This window comes from Petaurus breviceps, unplaced genomic scaffold, assembly GCF_028583685.1.
Source record: "Petaurus breviceps papuanus isolate PSGF00001 unplaced genomic scaffold, PetGlider_PUasm1.0 90845, whole genome shotgun sequence".
NCBI lineage: Eukaryota > Metazoa > Chordata > Mammalia > Diprotodontia > Petauridae > Petaurus > Petaurus breviceps.
This window is the reverse complement of record NW_027187359.1, coordinates 22,469,854-22,492,657: the sequence shown is the minus strand read 5'-3', so window position 1 is coordinate 22,492,657 and position 22,804 is coordinate 22,469,854. Positions and strand designations below refer to the sequence as shown.

At 39.4% G+C, this 22,804-nt stretch overlaps 1 protein-coding gene across 2 annotated transcripts in view; it reads right to left on the bottom strand.

The window, feature by feature from the left end:
* Window positions 1-22,804, bottom strand: part of PLCG2 (phospholipase C gamma 2) — a 164,432-nt gene that overhangs the window by 101,242 nt on the left and 40,386 nt on the right. For both annotated transcript variants that reach the window (XM_069072238.1, XM_069072239.1), the window contains one exon: window positions 5,921-6,064. In XM_069072238.1, the coding sequence (XP_068928339.1) occupies window positions 5,921-6,064 (144 nt within the window). The remainder of the gene's footprint in view (window positions 1-5,920; window positions 6,065-22,804) is intronic.

Below are 22,804 nucleotides of genomic sequence, written 5' to 3'. Positions count from 1 at the left end.
TCAGGGTCCTGGCCCCTCTGCTACTGCACTCACCAGGTGTTTTCTAGCTCCTTCTCCCTACAGCCATAGCCCAGTGCTTGGCATCCCTCGACTGTGGAAGGTCCTTCAATCTTCTCCTATTCAGCCATCAGACCCCCACAATGTCTTCAAGATGAAAGTTTCTAAGGCTGAGGCTGCCTCTCAACCCAGCTGTCCCCAGGGCTTAAGTTTGTTGAGTCTGCAAAGTGGGTCTGGAGGTACCTGTTCACACTTCATTCTGGGGGAACCTCTGGTCCCTGAAGATTCCATCTTTCCTGAGGTCTTCTCAAATTGTCTTAGGAGGACAACTGCTTTACTCTGTGTTTAATTCTGCTGCTTACTAATTCTGCATAAGGTTTCTTTTACGTTTTTGTAATCATTGTATACATTATTTTCTAAATTCAGCCTACTTCACTGTGTATCAGTTCAGATAAGTCTTCCCATGTTTCTCTGAGTTCTTCATATATGTTTATTTCTCATGAGGTAATAATATTCCATTACATTCATGTGCCACAATTTATTTAGCAGTAGATGAACACCCACTTTGTTTCCTATTCTCTATAACCACACACACCCAAAAATAAGCTGCTATGAATATTTTGGTATATATGTGACCTTTGTTTCTGTCTTTGACCTTCTTGGGACCTATGCTTAGCAGTGGAATCTCTGAGTCAGAGTGTGAATAGTTTAGCCACCTTTTTCCACATAATTTTCAATCATTTTTCAAGATAGACCAAAATTCATTGTTTCACCCACAATGTCTTTCTCTAGTCCCCTCCAACATTGTCTGTTTCTGTCTTTTGCCATCTGTCATTTTGAAGGCTGTGATGTGAAACATCAGAACTGTTTTTCTTTTGCATTTCTTTTATTACTAGTGATTTTGAGCAGTCTTTACTATGACTGTTAATGGTTTCCAATTCTCCTTTAAAGAATTATTTGTTCATACTATTTCACCACTCATCTATTAGAGAATGGTTCTTGGGTATATATTTGTTTTAATTACTTATTTATCTTACATATCAGACTTTTATGTGAAGTATTTGAGACAAAATTTTTTCCCAACTGACATTTTTCCTTCTCATCTTTGTTACATTGATTTTATTCATGCTAAAGTTTTTTTTCAAATTTTGTTATAGAAATTTTCTATTTCACCTTCAGTGATTTCTTTCTCTATAAGGTTAAGAACTGTTTCCTAGTCATAAATGTGAAGTTTCTCCAAACATTTTCTTCTAGTTTTTGTGACCTTTTATATTAAATGTCCATTTGAAAGTTATCATGGTATATGATATAAAATGCTGTACTAAACCTAATTTTTGCCAAACATCCTTCCATTTCTTTCTAGCAAATCACGTTGAAAAAGGAATCCTTCCTCAAGTAGTTTACACAATCAGGCTTATTTAACACTGAATTACTCAGTTTAATAATTTCCAATTCTTTGTTCCACTGATATATTTTTCTTGTCTTTAACTAATGCCATACAGTCTTGGTAGCTAAAAATTTAGGCTATAGTTTGAATTCTAGACGTGCTATTTCCCCTTGATTCCCCCTTTTTTCATTATTTCCCTTGAGATTTTGGATTTTTCTTTTTCCAAACAAAATGTTGCTATTATTCTAACTAGTTCTATAGGGTAGTCATGGGGTAATTTCATTTGTACTGCACAAAATCTATAAATTAAATCAGGTAGTATCCTTATTTTTTATTTTATTGGCATGACTCACTCACAAGCAGTTGATTATTTTTCCAATTAAGTCTTCTTTTATTTCTGTAAAGAGTGTTTTGCCATTGTATTTATGTAAGTCTTAAATTTGTCTTGGTGACTAACTCCTAGATATTTGTGCATTTTACAGTTATTGTGAATGGGATGTTTTGCATATTTTACCAGAGATAACACTTGATACATACAAGGACAATATTTAAAGACTTCTTAGAGATGAGAAAGGAGCAACTAAGCAGCCCAATGGATAGAGCACTAGGCCTGAGTTCAAATGCGACCTCCGACATAGCTGTGTGACCCTGGGCAAATCACTTAACCCTGCTTGCCCCAGTTCCCTCACCTTAAAATGAGCTAGAGAAGGAAATAGCAAACCACTCCACTATCTCTGCCAAGAAAACCCCAAATGGGGTCACAAAGATTTGGACACCACTGAAATAACTGAACAGCAACAGATGAGAAAATAGGCATTTGAGTCACTAGCCACCGATTTCTTCTCAAGTCCTTTTTTAAAAAAAAAGTATCCACATCCAGAGAAAGAACTACAGTGTCTGAATGCAGATTGAAGCAAACTACTTGTTCTCTCTCTTTTTCTTGTTTTGTTTTGTTTCCTCTTTCTCACTGTTCACTCCGTTGATTAGAATCCTTCCTTACAATCTGACTAATGTTCAACGTGAAGGTATTTGGAGATCCTGTATCAGATGCATGCCTCCATGGGGGGGTGGGAGGGGAGGAGAAAATTTGGAATTCAAGGGACTGTGGAACTGAATGTTGTAAACTAAAAGTAAATAATTTTTTTTTTTTGTAAAAAGTAATATAGCACCATTCATGATCTTTTCCGTTCTTTTTAGATCGTCCCTTTAAGAGTTCTTGAAATTCAATCCCTGAAGGCCTTTATAACTATGTTACCCACAGGACAGATTTTTCTTTTCTTTAAGTATTTAGCCATACCCAGATGTTCTTTCTTACTTTATTTTCTTGACTGCCATTTCCTTTCCTCAAAGAGTACATCTGGTAACTGAGCCCAAATGTGGTGATTCTACTCTCACTGGTTATAAGAATAGATCATTAAAGAAATGCTCACACAGTTCTCTTCCATTGAATGTTAATTTCCCCCCTTACACAGTTGTCTAAAATTGTCCTAGGAATGATCTGGTTTAGCTTGATCTCATGAGAAGCTTTCTTCAGGTTCATTTTCTACTCTGCTTTTTTCTTCTGTTTTGAAAGTCAATTTTCCATTATAGTACTCAGTAATGTTTTTTCAAATAAGTTTCTATTCTAAGCAATGTTGTCTTTACTTGTCATGTCTCTCCCCTTGGCAAAAAGATCTACTATTTGCCTGCCGATGTGGCTTCTGGACTCTTTTCACTTCTTCACTGTGGTGATTATTTTCATTGGTTACAAGAAATTGTCATAATATGATTCAATGGATTCACTTTTATTCATTTTCCTTTTGTCAGAATCAATAAATTAGTTAACTAGATTCGCTTAGAGCCACTGTAAGTACACACAGTGCCTGCCATCTTCTCATCTCTACACTTTCTTTGGATTTGGTGTTATTTTAACCCTTACTCTAACAAGTTGACTGCATGCAGGCCAAAAGAGCTCACACTTCTATAACCTCTATTAATTTCTATTTGGTTCAAATATAACAGACTTCATTTTTTTCCATGATACAGTGTTCATCACATTCAACACATTCTAACTTTTTTCTTAAAAGGATGAATGAAATTTCTGATTAATCCACAAGTATCTGGCTTCTATTCAATTTAATAAGCATTTATGAAGAACCTACTATGTGCAAAAGCCCTGGAAGACACTGGGAATTTTTGCTGTTAAGTCATTTCAGTCATGTTTGATGCTACATGACCCCATTTGGGTTTTTCTTGGCAAAGATACTGGAATGGTTTGCCATTTCTTCTCCATCTCATTCAACAGATGAGGAAATAGAAGGAATCAGGGTTAAAGTGACTTGCCCAGAGTCACATGGCTAGTAAGTGTCTGAGGCCACTTGAACTCAGGATGACAGGCACTCTATCCACCTAGTTGCCCTGGGGGTAAAAAGACAAAAATTAAGAAGCCTCTGTCTTCAAAGAGCTTATATTCTCTTGTATGTATGTGTAGTATGTGCACTGATAAGTCTACATGGTAGGAGTAGGGAGTTTATTTTACACATAATACCTCACACTTTTGCCCTAGAGATCCAAGAAAAAAAATTTTTTTTTTTAATTTGGTACCTATTAAGGGGCAGAGGAGAGATCAAAGTGGTCAGGTGGTTCCTTAGGAAAAATATCATGGACAAGGTGGTATCTGAGTTGAGCCTTCAAGGAATATTAGGAATCTGAAGGGCAGAGATGAAAAGGGATTCCATGCCTTGTTTTTCATTCTATAATCTTAACAGTGCCTAGAACAATACTTTGTATATAGTAAGCACTTAATAAATGCCTTTTCATTCATTCATTCATGGGGGACAGCCTGCACAAGTGCATGGGGAGAGGAGATGCCCTGGTGACATCTCCTAAGGAGGTGACACAGACACATAGTGAAATAATGAAGGATCCAGTTTAGCTGGAACACAGAGCATACAAAGGGAAGTAACATGAACTAAGGCCAGAAAAGTAAACTGACACCAGACTGTAGGCGTCTTAAATACCACTGAGGAGTCTGCATTTTACCTTACACACAATAGGGAAACACTGAAGGATTTTGATCAAACCTGTGATTTAGGAAAAATCATTCTGGTAACTTTGCAAAAGACAGATTGGAGAAAGGAGTCCACTTTAATGTCTTCATCTTGAACCATATTTTTCCAATGTATTTCTTGCCATTCTCCCATCCACTGTGCCTATTTTCAAACACAAGTTAACGAGTACTGAGATTTATGCTGACTTGCTCTTTGAACCCTTGCTCTTTGTAGAATTTCTTGACATTCATCATCCTCTGGAACAGATGCTGCAGCCCAGAAGCTTCAATTATCTTCAGGGTGGTCTCTTTGCTAGTGTTCATCTTGGGCACGACAAGACATGAAGACTAAATGCCCCAGGAAAGCATGACCTTGGGCCCCCAACAAAACCAACTCATTCAAATCGTTTTTTCATTTCACTAAGGGGACCCATGTGCCATGACTTTATTGAGCTTCTTTGTCTTCTCTTTTGCATTTTTAGCAACAATGTCAATGTAGACATAGCATGGCTTTTCAATACTATATTAACTCATGTGTTATTGGATTAAAATTTCATGTTTGAAAACCAACAGTTAAAATAATGTTTGTAGACTATCTAAAATCTGTGATTCTTGCCACCCTTGGGACCCTGCCTTATAGGGAGGTAGTGAGGCACAATAGAGAAAATGCTGACCTTTTAAATCACAGGATCTGAGTTCAAATCCCAGCTCTAGCACTTAAATCCTCTGTACCTTCAGCAAGTCATTTAACTAAACTCTCTGTGCCTCTCTGTACCTGAGGTTCCTTCCAAGGTTTCTACCAGCTAAAGATCTACGATTCTGATTTTTTCTGTCACTAAAGAATTAGAAAGTGTTACAAAGGACTGACAGCTAGCTCGTATTTTTATCTATTTCAAGGGCTGCCTTGGCCAAAAAATTCTTTACCTGATTACCAAACTAGTCAGTTGTTATTTGTCCTTCATTTTCAGAAAGGACCAATGACATCACAGAGTGATGTCTTGATTTATATGTGAATTGGATTTAAGTGAGGCAGAGTTGCATGAACCTCACTCTGTCTTCCAGAGGCCTCAAAGTCCAGTGGCCAGAAAAAAGTCAAGGCAGCCAGTGATGGCCCAGGATGCAGTAGATGACCTTGATATCATCCATTCTCCCATACCTGGCTAGGTTGTTCCTCTGACTATAGGCACTGAGAACAAATTTGGGGCCTTTCAAGGTGGTTGAACATGCTACAGTTGTTTCTTCCTTGGCACTGGCTTCTAAAATGGAAAGTCATCTTCTACTTCATGACAAGGCCTAATGATAGCAATGACAATTTTAAAGTACTTTCCTTCCGGTAACTACTAAGTGTTTATGTTATTTGCTTCAGGATGAGAGAGAACACTGTGCCTTCCTGATCTACTTGTCTAGAGAACTTCTCTCCCCAACTCCCAGCATGGAAGGTGAGCAAAAGAAAATATGAAAGGTAGGGTCAGGGGAAGCAAGGTTAAAGAAAAAAAACGTCCATGTACTTGCTAAACTCAGGGTGTTGAGGACAAACTGGGTGCCATAAAATATGGTAAAGCAGCAATCTTCTTTCTGGCGACTGGCTTTCCCACGTTCAAAGTCCTTTGAGTTTTTCCCTGGGCGGATTTCCTTTATCTCCATTAAGTCCACTAAAAGAGAAACAACAAAATTCAATAAAAGTAAATGTCAAAAAAAACCCACAACTATAACATGACAGGCACAGCTAGGTGGTGCAGTGGATAGTGCTGGGCTTGGAGTCAGGAAAATCTGGTTTCAAATCCTGCCTCAGATATGGACCTGGGCAAGTCTCTTAACCTCTCACCCTCCGTTTCCTTATATATAAAATGGGGACAAACAAGATTATCGTGCAAATCAAAAAGGAAGTATATATAAAGCACTTCACAAATCTTTAAGTACTATGAAAATGCTAGCTATCATCGTTATCATTCAAAGGAAAAAAAAGGACACGTTCATATTATTATTAGGCATTTAGGTGGTACAGTTGACAGAGTACTGGGCCCAGAGTAAGGAAAAGTCAAGATCAAATCTGATCTCAGAAACTTACTAGCTGTGTGACCCAGGGCAAGTCACTTAACCTCCGTTTGGCTTCATCCACTGAAGAATATCAAACCAGTCCAGTATCTTTGCCAAAAAAAAACCCTGAGGACCATATGGGTGTGCTATGGTCCATGAGGTCACAAAGAATGGGACAGGGGCAGCTAGGCGGTACAGTTAATAGAGCACTGACCCTGGAGTCAGAAGGACCTGAGTTCAAATATGGCCTCAGACACTTGACACATACTAGCTGTGTGACCACCTTGGGCAAATCACTTAACCTCAACTACCTTGCCTTTTCTGCTCTGGAAAAAAAATAAAAAAGAATTGAACATGACTGAACAATTGAACAACAAATAATTCATATCTATCTGGTATTTTAGGATTTACAAAGTACAACACTATGAGTTACGCCAAGCAGGTAATATTTTTCCATATTACCATTTTACAAATGAGGAAACTGAGGCTCAGAGAGGTCAAAGAAGTAAATTCAATTCCATAGGTAGCCCTGTGATTTGGTGAGATGTGATTTATGATTGTAATGTGAAAATGTTGGGGGGAGAATATGGCCTGATGTCATAGAAAAGAGTCTGAAGTCAGGGGACCTGGTTTCAAATTCTAGCTCTGCTCCTTTACTACCTGTGATGATAAGCAAAGAACTTCCCTTTGGTCAGCCCCACCTACTTCATCTGTAAAATGAAGGTGTCGGACTAGGTGACCTTTAATGACTTCTAATCTCTACTCTTTAATCCCTCCAGTAAAACCGAGATAATATAAAAGGGGCAGTGCAGTAGTAGCATTGCCCACCAAGAAAATTCATCAATCTGAAAGGTGAGCATGAAAATCAGGGAAGAAAGTGACCAAAATAATTGAGGGGAATAAGGATATTCTACATATCACCTGCCAGAAGGAAGAATTAGATAATAAATTAATCAGTCAATCAACAAGCACCCACTAAGTACCTACCCTGTGCTGGGCACTGTCCTGGCACTAGGGATACAAGTACAAAAAAATGAAATAATCCCTACTCCAAGAAGAGCTTTCATTCTAATGGGGAAGATAATACATCTATTTAAACATACAGAGAATAACTATAAAGTGACTTGATACAATTATACACAAGGAGTTAAATACCAAGGACGGACTAGTAGTTGGGAAAATCAAGAAAGAATTCTTAAAGATGATGGTGCTAGATGATAAGTCTGAAAACCAGAGACCAAAGTCGACATGGTGACACCACAGAGTAGGAGTGGTTATTACAGTAGTGGTTCAATAAACTGGAACAAAGTCTCAGCAAGATGCTCCAGGGATAGGCTCTTGGTCCTGTACTGCAAGCAACCTTTTTAGCAGTGACTCAGATGAAGCCATAAAAGGGATGCTGATCAGATTTGCAGATGATGAAAGGCTGAAAATGGCTAACACCAGAAGATTTCTGCCCCCCTACGCCCCACCCCCACAAAAAGACCTTGATAGGCTAGAACTACAGACTGAAACAAATGAGATGAAACTTAAGGGGCATAAGCTACATATCTAACAACTGGAGAATGTCTGGAAAAATTTCAGTATAACAATAATGGAATATCATCATACGGTAAATAAGGATAAATAGTAATAATATGAAAAATAAGGAAAAATTGATAAAATGGCATGCAAAATCAAGATAGCAGAATTAGAATAACATACACTGGCTACAATTTCATATAAATCAGAAGGATAACAGTAGCAAAATTTCATGAATACAAAGAAAAAAGATCAAAAGCGAATATAAACTGCTTTTCTTAGCCTTCTGTTAAATTTTATTGTATAATACCCCCCCTTTCTTTTAAAATCAAAACATGTATACTTCATGTCCTATAGTTTTATTTTGGATTTAATTCCATATTTTGCATCCGAGTTTACTATGTTAAACTGATAAGTTTTTTTAAGTCTGATATTATAGAGATAAATGTAAAGTTTTCTATTTTGGTTCCAAAAAATCAATTACACAACCATAAGATGGGATAAGCATGATTAGACAGGGATTCATGAAGAAGAGACCATGGGATTTTAGTGGATTGCAAGATCAATACAAATCAAAAATATGGCAGGGAAACCAGAAAAGTTAGATCTAAAGTCAAATTAAGAGTGGCATTGTATATATATTGGACCTAGAATCAATAAGACCAGGGTTCAAATCATTACTTAATCTCTTTGAGCCTCAGCTGTATCATCTATAAGATGGGTATAATAGGACCAGCTAGGTGGCGCAGTAAATAGAGCACTGGCCCTGGAGTCAGGAGGACCTGAGTTCAAATCTGACCTCAGACACTTAACACTTACTAGCCATGTGACCTTGGGCAAGTCACTTAAGCCCAATTGCCCTACCTTCCCCCCTCCAAAAAAAAAAAAAAGATAGGTATAATAACATCTACAGTACTTACCTCACAAAGCTGTTGTAAATAAATTATATAAAGCATTTTACAAACTTTAAAGAAATAACACAAATGTCAGTTGCAGTCACTACTGAGTCCAGTATGATGAAGGTGCTAATTGTAACGTACTCTGTCTTGGTCACACCCAAGCACACTTTAGGAGTGATGTTGATAGCTAAAGACCAGGACTATTCTATATGAGGATGGACTGAAGGAATTGGGAGATATACTTAGGGGACATGATAGCTGCCCTCATATATCCAAAGGACTGTCATATGGAAGAGGGATCAGACCTGTTCTAATTAGCCCTAGAAGAGAGAAATGGGAACATAGAATGAAAGGTGCAAGAGTCAGAATTCAGTTTGATGTGAGAAAAACTCCCTAATAATTACAGTCATCCCAAAGTCACAAGTCAAAGGTCTGCCTCTGGAGATTTTCAAGGGAAGGCTAACTAAACAAGAAATAAAAATGCTACCGAAGAAATTACCGTTTGGGTTATGCTAGAGGACTACTGAAATCATTCTACTTTTTAGGGATGTGTTAGCAGGCATTGTTGAGCAGGTAGAAGCAGAACAACATTCCATGACTTATCTAAAGCTACTCAGTTAGTCAGGAGCAAAATGCAGGCTAGAGGCCCCAGGCTGTACTGCCCCTTCACACAGCCGATGCAGCAGGAATCAAGGCCATGAGCCATTTTCATTTCTTTAACTTTAACTATCAGCTTAACCATTTTCAGCTGTGGAGATACCAGAAGCACAAACAATTCTCATTTCCCTTCCTGCTGGCTGTCCCTGATGCCTGGGATGCTTCCCCTCCTCACCTCAGCCTTTAGAGTCTGAATTCCCAGCTTTGTCAAGATTCAGCTCCAATGCTTACCTGCCTGCTGCAGGCAGCATTTCAATGTTGCCTCCCATCTGTGAGTATCTTGTATGTTCCCAGTTATGTCTCCCTCAACAAAATGTAGGCTTCTTGAAGGTGGGGACTGCTTTTACTTTTTTTTTTTAATTCCCAGTGCTTACCAGAGTATCTGGCACATAGTAGACACTTTAATAAATGTTTGTTGACTGACTGACTTTAGGTTATCTCCCATCTACTCTGTATGTGCCCGAAGTAAGCACTAGATAAATGTTAGCTATCATCATCATCATCATCATCATCACCATCTTATATGTACCTATTTATGTCTCTCCAACAGAATGTAAGCTTCTTTGAGGGCAGACTGCTTTGACTTTTTTTTTTTAATCTCCAGTGCTTATCAGCACAGTGCCTGCAGGATACATAGTAAGCAATTAATAAATGTGTGATGATTGACTGGAGAGTTCTGCAGAAGCAATGACACCAAACTCCTGTCAACGGTGGTCTGGGCCAGCAACCCACAGGTTACACAGCACTGGCTTTGAGCTGCCTGACATAGCACAATGATAATAATCCTAATCAAAGTAGCTAACATTTATACAGTGTTCTACACCCATTAAATCGTCTGATCCTCACAAAAAGCCTTTGAGGTCAGCAGCACGAGTATTTTCTTTTTTTTTTTTAAACTAGATCTTCGATTTCATTGGAATAGGAAATTCTCAATGAGAAAACTCCCTCTTGCAGTTGAGATGAGCACCTGCTCTATGACTGACTGCCTGAGATTTGTCAAAGACAATGAAAGCCAGAGCCACTTGCTCAGGGTCACACAATCAGACCTGCCTGATTCTGAGGTTGGTTGCTATGCACTGTGCCACTCTTCCTCACAATGCATAGGTTGATGGACCTAGAGTCAGGAAGAGCAGAGTTCAAATCCAGCCTCAGATACTTACTAGGCTTGAGACCATGGGCAAGTCACTTTACTACTATTATCTGCCTCAGTTTCTTCAACTATAAAATAACCTACTTCCTAGAGCTGTTGATAGGATCAAATGAGATAATATTTGTAAAGCACCTTATAAACCTTAAAGTGTTATATAACTGCTAGATATTATTATTATGTATGTACTATACATAATAACAATTGTACATGCACCATTATTTCCATTTTACAAATGAGGAAACTTCATCAAGTAGTGAATTGCTGAGTTCATATGGTTGATAAATAAGAGGACTGGGATATAATAGATGTACTTAAAGTGCTTTAAGGTTTGCAAAATGCTTCACATATGTTATCTCATTGGATCCCCTGATTCCAGGTGCATTGCTTTTTCCATTATACCATACTGTTGTATAAATTTCTATTTTCACAAAATCACCTGAGGTTGTCTCATCCATTCAATATTAATCTCTTCTATATCATTCCCACAAGCAGTCACCCATCTAGCCTCCCATTGAAGATCTCCAGTGAAAGAGAACCCCAAAACTTCCAAAATGTAGCCTAACCCGGACAGAATACAATTATCCACTCTTTCATTTTGGATACAATACCTCTCTTAGTTCTACCTAAGTTCATTCCATTTTTGGACAATTCTGTTTATAAAGCTTTCCTTACATCCAGCCTTCTAACCATTGTTCCTGGTTCTGACTTCTGTGGCCAAGTGAAACAAGTTTAATCTATTTTCTATGTGATAATTCCATAAATGCAGACAACTAACATCCCTCCTAAATCTTCTTTCTCCCGATTAAACATTCCTAGTTTTTTTTTTTTCAACTAATCCTCACATGAAAGGTTCTCTGGTCCCCTCACGATCCTAATCACCCTCCTTTGGACATACTCCAATTTGCCAATCCCTTTCCTAAAACATGGCAGCCAACACCTGGCATAAGCGTTCACCTATGTCTGTATTTAGATAATACTTTAAGATTTACAAAGCACATTACACACACACACACACACACACACACACACACACACACACATACAGTATGACCTTATTTGTTCCTCAAAACATTCCTCTGAGGTAGATATAACATCACCCCATTTGTTAAGTGAGGAAGCTGAAGATCAGTGAACTTAAGTAAATTAATTGTAGTTAACAGCTAGTAAGCATCCAAGGTGGGATTCAAACTTCTTTAGTTATAGGAAGTATTCAGTCAGCCACAGGGTGTAATTTTCTCAGGATATGGTCAGTCCTGTTAATGCCACCAAATATGACACAGTCCCATCTTTTCATCTATTCATTTTCCAGAGGTCTCAGCACACACCAAGCCCCACTAACTTTTGTCTGTTATAACTTCCTGTTCAATCCAACGATTTTCCCAGCACTTCTGAAGCAGAGCTTGACCAACATTCATTTAATCATTCAACAAATATTAAATAAGCACCAGTTGTGTACAAGGCACCATCCTTGGCTATGACAACACAAAGACTCATATGACACAGGCCCTCTTCTCAAAAAGTTTCCAATCTAATGGAGGGAAGTTTGAGTACCCTCCTAGGAAGAATCATCTTCACTTGCTGACTTCACTTTATTACCATTCAATCATTTCTCAACCCCTTGCAATCTGGTTTCCAACCCAACCATTCTGCTGAAATCGTTCTCCCCAAGGTTACCCAAGATCACAAACCATGGCCCCTTCCTAGTCCTCCTCCTCTCCTCCATGACTCCTCAACAGCTTTGGCTACTGTTGACTGTACTCTTCCTGGTAATCTCTTCCTCCTGGGCATCCATGCCACTATCTTCTCTGGGTTCTCCACCTCCTTATCCGACCACTCTTCAGTCTTCTTTTCTAGATCTTTCTCTAGTGGCCCCCTTCTTAATGTGAGTGCTCCCCAGGGCTTTATCCTATAGCGTCTTTTCTTTTCTCCCTACAAACATTCTCATCTGCTCCCATAAGTTCAATGATCATCTCAACATCAATGATTCCCAAATCTGTATATACAGCTCCTAATCTCTCTCTCTTGAACTTCAGTGAAGCAATCAACTGCTTCCTAATAACTGCTCCTGGATGTCCCTCAGGAATTGTCTAAAACAAACTCATTATCTTCACTCCAAAGCCTGCCTCTCCTCTGAGCTTCCCTGCTTCTGTTGAAGGTATCACCAACCTCCCAGTCATCCAGTTTTGCCAGCTTGGAATCATACTTGTCTCTTCCTTTTCTCTCACCCTCAAATCCCAATCAATTGTCTACACCTGTCAATTCTGCCTCCATGACATTTCTCTAGTTTCTTCCCCTTCTCAACATGGTTACCATACTAATTTACTTCCTACCTGGATTGAATTAATAGGCTCCTTGTTAGTCTCTCTCCTTCCAGTCTCTCCTTTCTCCAATCTAACCTGTCAAAATAACCTTCCCTAAGATAGGGCTATGACCATGTTGCTCCCCTGCTCAAAAACCTTCAATGGATACCCATTGCCTCTAGGATAAAATTAAAAACTCTTCAGTCTGGTGTTTAAAGCCCTCTGAAGTCTGGTTTCTACCTACCTTTCTGACCTTACTGCACATTACTTTCTTACAGGAACTCTACTTTCTAGTCAAACTGAACTACTAGCCAGCTTTTGCCTACAACTAGTCTCCCTAACTAGAGTTCTGGCTACTATGTACCAAGGTGCTACATTACAAGTACAAAGAATGAAAAAGTTCCTTACATTAGTAAAGGACTGCTGTAATTACATTAGTACATTCTATGGCAGAGTAAGATAATTGTGAAGATCATTTCCAGAGAAGTAATGAAAGGGGAAGAGACAGGAAAAAAGCCTTTATCAAACACCTACTATGTGCCAGCACTATGCTAACTGCTTTACAAACATTACCTCATTTGATCCTCACAACAATCCCAGAAGACAGGTGCTGTTATTATCCCCATTTTGCAGATGAGTAAACTGAGGCAATTAGAGTTTCAGTGACTTGTTCAGGAACAGCTAGTAGGTTTCTGAAACCAAATTTTAACTCAGGCCTTCCTGACTCCAGGCCCAGCACCCTACCCATTGTCTGCATTTCAGGAAGGCTGCTAAAAAAAAGTTGGAAACAAAGCTCTTCATCTGTATGCCTGACAGGAGCCTCACCTGGCTATGTCCGGCAGAGACTATGCAGCCTGTAGCATTCAACAGAAAACGACACGTTGACAAAGACAACATAACCAACTGAGACCAGCAGGGAGATCTGGCAAGGGCAGTTCCATAACCCCTTCAGAAGAAATCAGTGTCCTTGTATGTTGCCGTTGAATGTGTGTATTTTGGTCATGTGTGTTCATAATAGTTGTATCCTCTCCATATACATGTCCCAGCACAATGTACTCTATAATGTGTTTCTTTCCACATATGTTCCTTATAATGTGTCCACTCTTCCTAAGGATTATGTATGTGTGTGTATTTGTGGGTGAATCTGAGCCGGGTTTATGGAGGAAATATTTAATATTATTTTTCTTGCTTTGCAATTCTATCAAAAGCCTTTGTTTTGAATGAACTGTGTTGTCTGGTGGACTAATAAAGGTAAATACATTGAATAAAAAAGGTACTCCCTTTCCCTTGGAAATTTTTTTTTTATATAATTAACAAAGGTCGAGACCCTTTCAGAAAATGTTATTTAGGGGTCTAGAACTTGAACTTCACACTACATTGTCTCTCTCACTAATATAGGAGTTCCTAATCTTTTTTGTACTATTGACCTCTTTGGCAGCCTAGTGAAACCTATGGGTCCTTTTCTCAGAATATTGTTTTTAAACGCATAAAATAAAATATAAATTATTACAGTGAAAATCAATTATATTGAAATACTGGTATCCAAATATTAAAAAGCAAGTTTACAGACCTCAAGTTAAAAACCCCTGCACTGATGAGAGCACATCAAACAAAGCCCTAAGCATTCAAGCAGTTTCAGGTCCCCAGCACCAAGCACTGAGACCATCCAGAGAACCTTGTGCCCTCTGGATCCTGGAAGCTGCTACAGTTCTCCTCTCAGACATTGGAGGGTAGGAGAGATGGTTGGACTCAGAGTGGAGGCCTTAAAAGCATAGTAGAGCTTGAAATTAATATTTTAAACTCTTCACAAGGACTATGCTATAATAGAAGCATGTTTCCTGTTTTTAAAAGTAAGGTAGCTCAGCTACAGAAAATATTACTGCTTCTGTAATGTCTCTAGTCTTTTCTAGGATTATCTCACCTTTTTTTTCCTTTTTGTGTTTTTAATAACACCAGCTGCCCTCTATACCAATGCTCTCAGGCTCTGTTTAGGAGCCAAGCTCAACCTCCATCCACCTTTGCTTCCAACTTCCTTTCTTAACAAAAACCTCTTTGGTCACATCTCCCAATTCTGAATTCATGTAGAAGACTGTGCCCATTCACCCCCACCCACATCTCTGCTTTCATTTCCTCCTCCTCACCACCTCTTCACTTGTGCCTTCCCATGACTCTACTCTTTCGACTCCCATTTCCTCTCTCCTCCCACATCTTACTTTGTGTCTTTTCTTCATGCTGCTCTCCATTCCTGGCACAGCCTCCAACATCCTGTCCACTAGACCCAATTCATTTTAGCCAGCTCATACCCAAGAGCACCAGAGCAAAAATTTCCCGAGGAAATTAAATGTCTATTTCACCACTACAGAAACACAATAGAAGGATTCAGAAGGGAAAAGGCATGAATCATTCCAACCTCATTTAACACTTACTCATTTTCTTGATCAAGAAGGTATGGAAACACAGCATCAGAGTGTTGGAAGAGACCTTGGAGAGCATTTAGTCCAATTCACATCTGAAGCATAAATTCCTCCTGTAATATCCCTTAAAAAATGGTCATCCAGTCTCTCCTTGAAGACTCCTTGGGTTTTTGGGGAGATTTTTTGTGGGATACTGATAGTGACATTAAAATCAATAGGAAGAGGAAAAAAGTCCATCAATTAATCATTTTTAAAAAACACAGAAGAGGGCAAAAGGAAGTTCAGAAGCAGACACAAACAGGATAGTGTTGGAATTGCCATGGCAAGTGTGAAATAGACTCTTTTTTTTTTGAAGGGGAGAATGCAAGGCAATCAGAGTTAAGTGACTTGCCTAGAGTCACATAGCTAGTAAGTGTGTCAAGTGACTAAGGTCATATTAGAACTCAGGTCCTCCTGACTCCAGGGCAGGTGCTCCATTCACTGCACCACCTACCTGCCCCAAAATGGACTTTCTAAAAAGCAAACTTCAAGTAGTGAGATTATCAATTCATTGAGAGTCTTCTTTTCCTATTCTTTTTTTTTAATACAGAAATGTTCATGTTTATTGGTATTTGTCAAATACATAATAATAAAAGTAAAGTTTTTAAGGATTCTGGCCTTCTTTAGACCTCTCATAACACTTTGTACCTCTCTATTATAATACCATGTAATATAATTATCCATATGTATCTTCTCCACTTACTAGAAGGTTTTGGGTCCTTGAGAGCAGGAACCATGCCTTTTCTAAACTTGGTTATTTCTCCGTTATCCTACACACAACAGATGCACAATAAATATGCATTACATAGTATTAGTCTGTACCCAGTAGATGCTTAATAAATGTTCATCATATGTGCTTTCCAATGACAAGGAACTTCCTACCTCCCAAGGCAATGCATTCCACTGCCTGACAGCTCTAATTATTAGGAAGTTTTTCTTTATACTAAGTCAAAACCTGCCTTTTTGCAACCTCCACTCATTGCCCCTAACTCTGCCCTCTGGGACCAAGCAGAAGCCTAATCCTTCTTTTAAGACAGTCCTTCAAGGACCTCTAGGTAGCAACAGTACCATCTTCCCTTCCTCACCTCTTCAACGCATATACCAAGTCTTCACTTTTCCAAGACACACATTTCTTGTTCCCTCAACCAATCCCCATCTGACACTGTTTCAAGTCCCCTCACCATCTTGGTCATTCTCTTCTGAATACATGCTGTTTATCAAGCCCTCCCCAAAATACGGTGCTCAGAATCAAACACAATACTCCAGATGGAATATGACCAGGGCAGAGTCTGCTGGGACTAACTATCCACCATGTTCTTCTAGCTATGCCTCTCAAACCAGCATTAACAATTTCATCTGCCATGTTATGTAATTAGCTAGTACTGACGTTTCAGTCCAGTAAAACTTCCTGGTTTGTTTTATTTTTACATAAACTACTTTTTATCTATGGCTCTAAACTCTGTCCTTGTGCAACTGATTTTAACCCAAATGTGATGCATTAAATTTAATCCATGTAAGTTCAGACCATCGTCCCAATCTGTCAAGTACTTCTGTGATCCTGATGTGTTAACTGTCCCAGCTTAATATCACCTGCAAATCTCCTGAGCCTGGCACCTTTACCCTAGTCACTGATAAAAATATGGAATAGAGATGGGCCAGGGTCAGAGTCTTGTAGCCTAGCACTGGAGAAATTTTCATTTTTGATTGATTTTAAGAGTTAACAGTAATGTACTTACCCTCTCAGGGATGGAGGAGGGGAGGGAAGGAGAGAATTTTGGAACTCAAAATTTTCTAAATGAAGGTTTAAAATTTTTTTACATGTAATTGGGAAAAAATAAAATATTATTCAAAAATAGTGTTAAGCATAGCCCTTAAAATTCTAAAAAAAAAAAAAGAGTTGGTACCTTCTTTTGGAAAAGGTCACTGCATCTGACCCTTTTCCTCAAAATTCCATGAACCCTGGTCTTATCATCTCTGTAAATAATAATATCATACAGCCCAAAACCTGCCCTCCACTTAGCAGGCTCTAGGGACATCCCTGCTATTTCTAGGCAGGACAAAAATAGGAATAACCATATGTACCCTCGTGATAAGCCAATCATTGAAAAACTAAGGAAGTAGCTTCTTTCTATCCATCCAGGTCATAAACTAGACTGTGTTTATGGGTCCTGAACATTTTGAGGGATCAAAGATAGAGTAAGTAATAAAAGATACTGAAAAAAAAATTTGCAAGTGGTTTTTAGGAATTAACAGTTCAACTAGCATCTAAAAGAACTCAAAGATTTTGTTTTCCTTATGGTAAACAACCAATTACATCATCATCTCTCATATTTATATAGCACTTTAATGTCTGCAAAGAATTAAAAACATTTTGCCTACAAGATCTCACTTGTATGTGTGATTCCAGTTGATCTTAACAACAGCTTTGTGAGACAGGGGCTATTATTCCTTTTTTACAGACAAGGAAAATGTGTCTCTAAAGCAAGAGTCCTAACTCCAGGTTCAGTGCTCTAACTACCACCTACCTAGCTGCATACATACAATGTTTTCCAGGGAAATAACAGCCATGAGACTAAGGAGAACACCACCTAAAATTTATCCTGTGGGACAAGAATTCTGAAATATTTTCATCAAAGACCACCAAATTTAAGTAGAGATCAGATGTTCTTAACCTCTTGTGTTAGAGGACCACTTACATAGTTTGGTAAAGCATATGGGGCCCTTTTCTGAATAATTTTTAAATAGATAAAATAAAATACTTAGGATGAAAGAAACAAAATAGCTAGCATTTATAGAGAACCTACTATGTACTAAGCACTGTGCTAGGCTCTTTACAAATATCTTATTTTATCATCACAACTGTGGAAGACAGGTGCTATTATAACCTCCATTTTATAGTTGAAGAACTGAGACAAGCAGAGGTTAAGTGACTTGCCCAAAGTCATACAACCATTAGTTGAACTCAGTTCTTCCTGACTTCAGGCCCAGCTCTATCCACTGTGTCATGTAGCTGCCAAATTATACTGAAATGCAGTTACCAAAATATGTTTTAAAACAAGTTCATGGACGCTAGGTTAGGAACCCCTAGCTAGAAAATCTGGACTCTAATCCTGGATCTGCTATTTACTATCTATGTGACCTTGGGCAAGTGTATTTCCTCATCTGTTAAATGATGAGGTTGGGCTAGCTCATCTCTACAGCCCCCTTGTATGTAAAGAAGTTTTAATCATCCTTTTTAGAGTTTAGTTTTTGAGGATCCATGGCCATGGCAATCTCTAGTTTCCAGGTGTTAGATTATAACTCCCAGAATAGCCCTAAGGATCCTAGAGAGTAATTGCTAGAATCATAGTGACAGAGAGATCTACTGAGACTGTGCCGTGAGATATGGAGTGACATAATATGATACTTACTACACCTGTGCAGAATGACTATATTGCTAAAGTTAACCTGTGATTTTAATGTCGGTAAGATGCCTTCTTTGTCTGTTGCCTTTAGGCAGGTAGGCACTGGTCAGTGAGTGAGGAATCCGAACCCATTTGAGATTTGGGCAATGCACAGAGGAATACATGTACCTGCCTCAACCAGCCCCCACTGAGGCTTTAAGGGATTTAGGGAAGTACACAAGCTGTGCCTGTCTTGATTGGCCCCATCAGGACAAAGGGATAGTTGCCCCCTTCTCAATCACCCCTTCAAGAAGGATGATTAAGGAATGCTGTAGGAGTTGGTGATCCCATTATCATCAACTCCCTTTTGAGAAGACTAGACTAGAATAAAGTAAGATTATTAACCCCTCTGAAGCTGTCTTCCTGTCTGACCAGATCAAACTCCAGTGCCTCCCATGTGTTATCTGTGAAACACCCCTCCAGCTCAAAAGCTTATGAATCTATGATCCCACAAACATTGATACTCAAAAGGACACCAAACCAGGTCCCTCTCCACCAGGCCCCAAGCTTAGGAGAAGCCAACCAGCCTTTCTCTAGCCTGAAATCCAGACCAGTTCAGCTAAAGTAATGTTTGCCCTGTGCTCAAGTCTCATATTTCTAATGAAAGATGATGATCCCTCAACATAAACAGTTCTCTTATAAATGGCACTGCCACTTACCACTGAGTAAAAAACCCACTGAAAAGGAACCGCTAGGAACTCCCATTCCACTGTGCTTTAAATAAAAGACTGTTGGAAATTCTTCAGTCTTCTGCCAATTCAAGTTGCCTTTGCTACTGGAAATAGTCTTCAAGATGCAATCTTAATTAACCTCTCCCTTTCCTTACTCTTCCTTTCTGCCGCCAAGTGTCCTAAAATAACTTGCCACCAAGAACCCATTCTTTCTAACACACAGTCAGAGAGCAGAAACTCAGGAACTGGATGAGACCTTCGTCCTTTATGAAGGAGAAAACTGAGACCCTGGATTTCTGGTAAGTGTGACTGAAAAACCATAACTAACTGGATGTCCAGTTCACAGGAATTTAGAAGTTAGAATTCAAATTAACAGAACATGGCCCAACACTGTGAGAGGTAACTGATTTAGACGTGCAAGGCGCTCCAGGCACTACCTAAGCCAACTTCCTCAGTTTACAGACAAGGAAACCAAGCTCCAGAAGGGAAAACTGACTTGTACAAGGTCACAAAGCTGGCAAGTACTGGGAATATTCAGAGAAGAATTTGGAGGAACATGACAGGTATGTTCAAATATTTGAAGGGTTGTCAGGTGGAAGAGGGACTACTAAAAGGCAGAGTACCTTGGCCCCAGGCCTGTAACTCTGCTTTCCTGAATCGCCTCCTTGAAAATAAGGCTGAGATGGGCCTGCAGGTTTGGACCTCCAGCTACTCTGAAAGGAAGGAAGTACCTGACCTTTGAACCTACTTTCACAGGAACTGTGAGAGGGCCTCTCTGGCCCACCCTGCCCGTTTGCAAAGCACTATTTGCACTGTGGAAATGAAGCATTATCTCACTAACCACAGTGAAGAACATTTGCAAAGGCAAATGAATGGCCCCTTCATGTGGGGGCCGTTTTTCTCTGGTTTTTTCCTCTCGGTCCCTAGGTTTTACAGTGGCTCATTTATGCTTTTTGCAAATCAGAGAACTATGGAATGTCAGAGCTGGAAGGGACTATAGAGAATCATCCCAACCCTTTTATTTTTCAAAGGAAAAAACTGAGCCTCAGAAATGGGAAAGTGACTTACTCAAGGTTACAGGGAGGAAGAAGTCCATGAAAAGCCAGAATTTACCGACTCCCAAGGAGGAATTCAGGAAAAACCCTACTTAGGTCAGAGAAAGGGTAGAGTAGACAAAAAAAAAAAACCTCTTCTTTTGAAGAGTTCATGAGGGCACCAACTCTCCATCACCTGCATGTGGGTCATCAACCAGAACTGACAGGAAAGGGCTTTTAAAAGCACCTACACACCGTCTGGCCTGCTGCTGTCACTGTCCCCATAAACACGAAGGCTCTTCTCAGATACCCAAGGCTCTTGAAGCTCCTCTCTCTCCTCCAGGTCTGCTACGAGCTCAGAGAATACAAACTGGCTTCAATTAGCCTGAATCCAAAATAATTCTGCTCTGGGGAGACCAAATCTGCAATACCGAGCGGAAGTCTGGCTACCACATTTTAAGGACACACACAAACTGGAAAGGAGACCAGAAGAGGGCAGCTAAGATGGGGAGAGGAGAAAGCAGTAGAAGGGAATGACTGAGAGATCTGAGGAAATTTAACAGAAAGAAGAGAAGACCTATTGGGAAACAGTAGAAATAGCTTCCAGTATGTGAAAGACTGTCCTGTGAGAATAGGGAATGTTTCATTCTTTCTATCTGTACCCCTAGCACAGTGCCTAGAACATAGCAGCTGCCTGACTTGAAGATCTGAGTTCAAATCTCACCTCTTTCACACATTATCTCTATGAACCTCAGGCAATCCACTTAAGCTCTCTGGGCCTCATTTCCCTCATCTGTAAAATGAAGGAGTAGGAATACATGTCCCCTAAGGGCTCTTGAAGCTGAATATCTATCCTCCTATGATCTTCCTTAATCCTTCTAGTCTATCATCTTTTCCTTCCCCCTTTCTACTAAATTTGAAAAAGTTTTCCACACCTGATGGCTCTACTTCCTAACTACCTTCACCCTTCTACACTCTACTTCCCTCCCACTGAGGTCAAATGCAATGGCCTTTTTTCAGCCATTATCTTTGACAAAAGCAACTTTTGACACTGTAGATTACCCCCTCTCCTACAGAATATTCTCTCTTCCTTTGGCCTCAGACTCAGCATTCTCCAGGTTCTTCTCCTACCTCTGTAATCACTCTTTCTGTGTCTCATCTTTTTCTTCCTAACTACTTTATGTAAGTATTCATCAAAGTTCTGACTTTGGGCTTCCTCTATTCTCTATCCTCTTCCTTGGCAACTGGATTTATTACCATTGTTTCACTCTCCTCTCTATACAGTTGAATCCCATAGTTCTTCCTGACTTCAGGGCCAGCTCTATCCTTAACCATCTCTATTCTTAGCCTCTCTTCTGTACTCAAAAACTACTTCCCTTTGCTTACAGGACAGCTCCCCTGGGGTGATCCATCAGCACTTCAAATCAAGCATTTCCAATAAACCTGCCCAATTCTCCTAACAATTCCACTATTTCTATCTCTGGCACCATTCATTCTGTTCCCATGTTCACAACCTTGGGGTCAGCTTAGAGTTTTCCCTTTCTATCTCCTCTCTTATGCTGTCATTTATCAAGTCTACCTCTTTACTCCTAGTTATACCATCTTAAAACAAGTCCTCATTATCTCCTACCTTGGACTACTGTACTGCCCTCTTACTAGGTCTTCCTGCTTCCACTCTCTCCCAATTCCTAACCATCCTTTATACGATATTGCCATAATAATCTACACTATATTTTGACCTGTTATCGTCACTAATCTGCTCAAAAATCTTAAGTGGCTCCCTTCTGTCTCTTGAGTCAAATTAAGATTCTCTTGCCCGACATTAATGGCTCACCACAATCTGGTAATACCCTATCCTCTTATTAAATTTAATTAACATTTACTAAATGTTTGAACATGCTAGACAGAGTACATAAAGACAAACCGTACCTTCCCTGTTCAATATCTAGATAAATAAGTATGACAGAAGGTGAAATGAGAGTACTAAGAAGTGGGAGGATGAGAGAAGGCTTCATGGAGGCATGAGCTGAGCTGAGCCTTGAAGGACGACGAGGATTTTGATAAGCAGAAATAATAAGGAAGAGTGTTCCAAGAATGGAGGGTGGCTTCTACAAATGCACAGAGATGGATGGGGAATAGAGCTCAGGGAACAATCACAGTGACCAACAGTGTCAGGCCAATCCCCACCTTCCAAAGAGGAAGAGGCAAGCCTGAGCCCTGTGCAGCT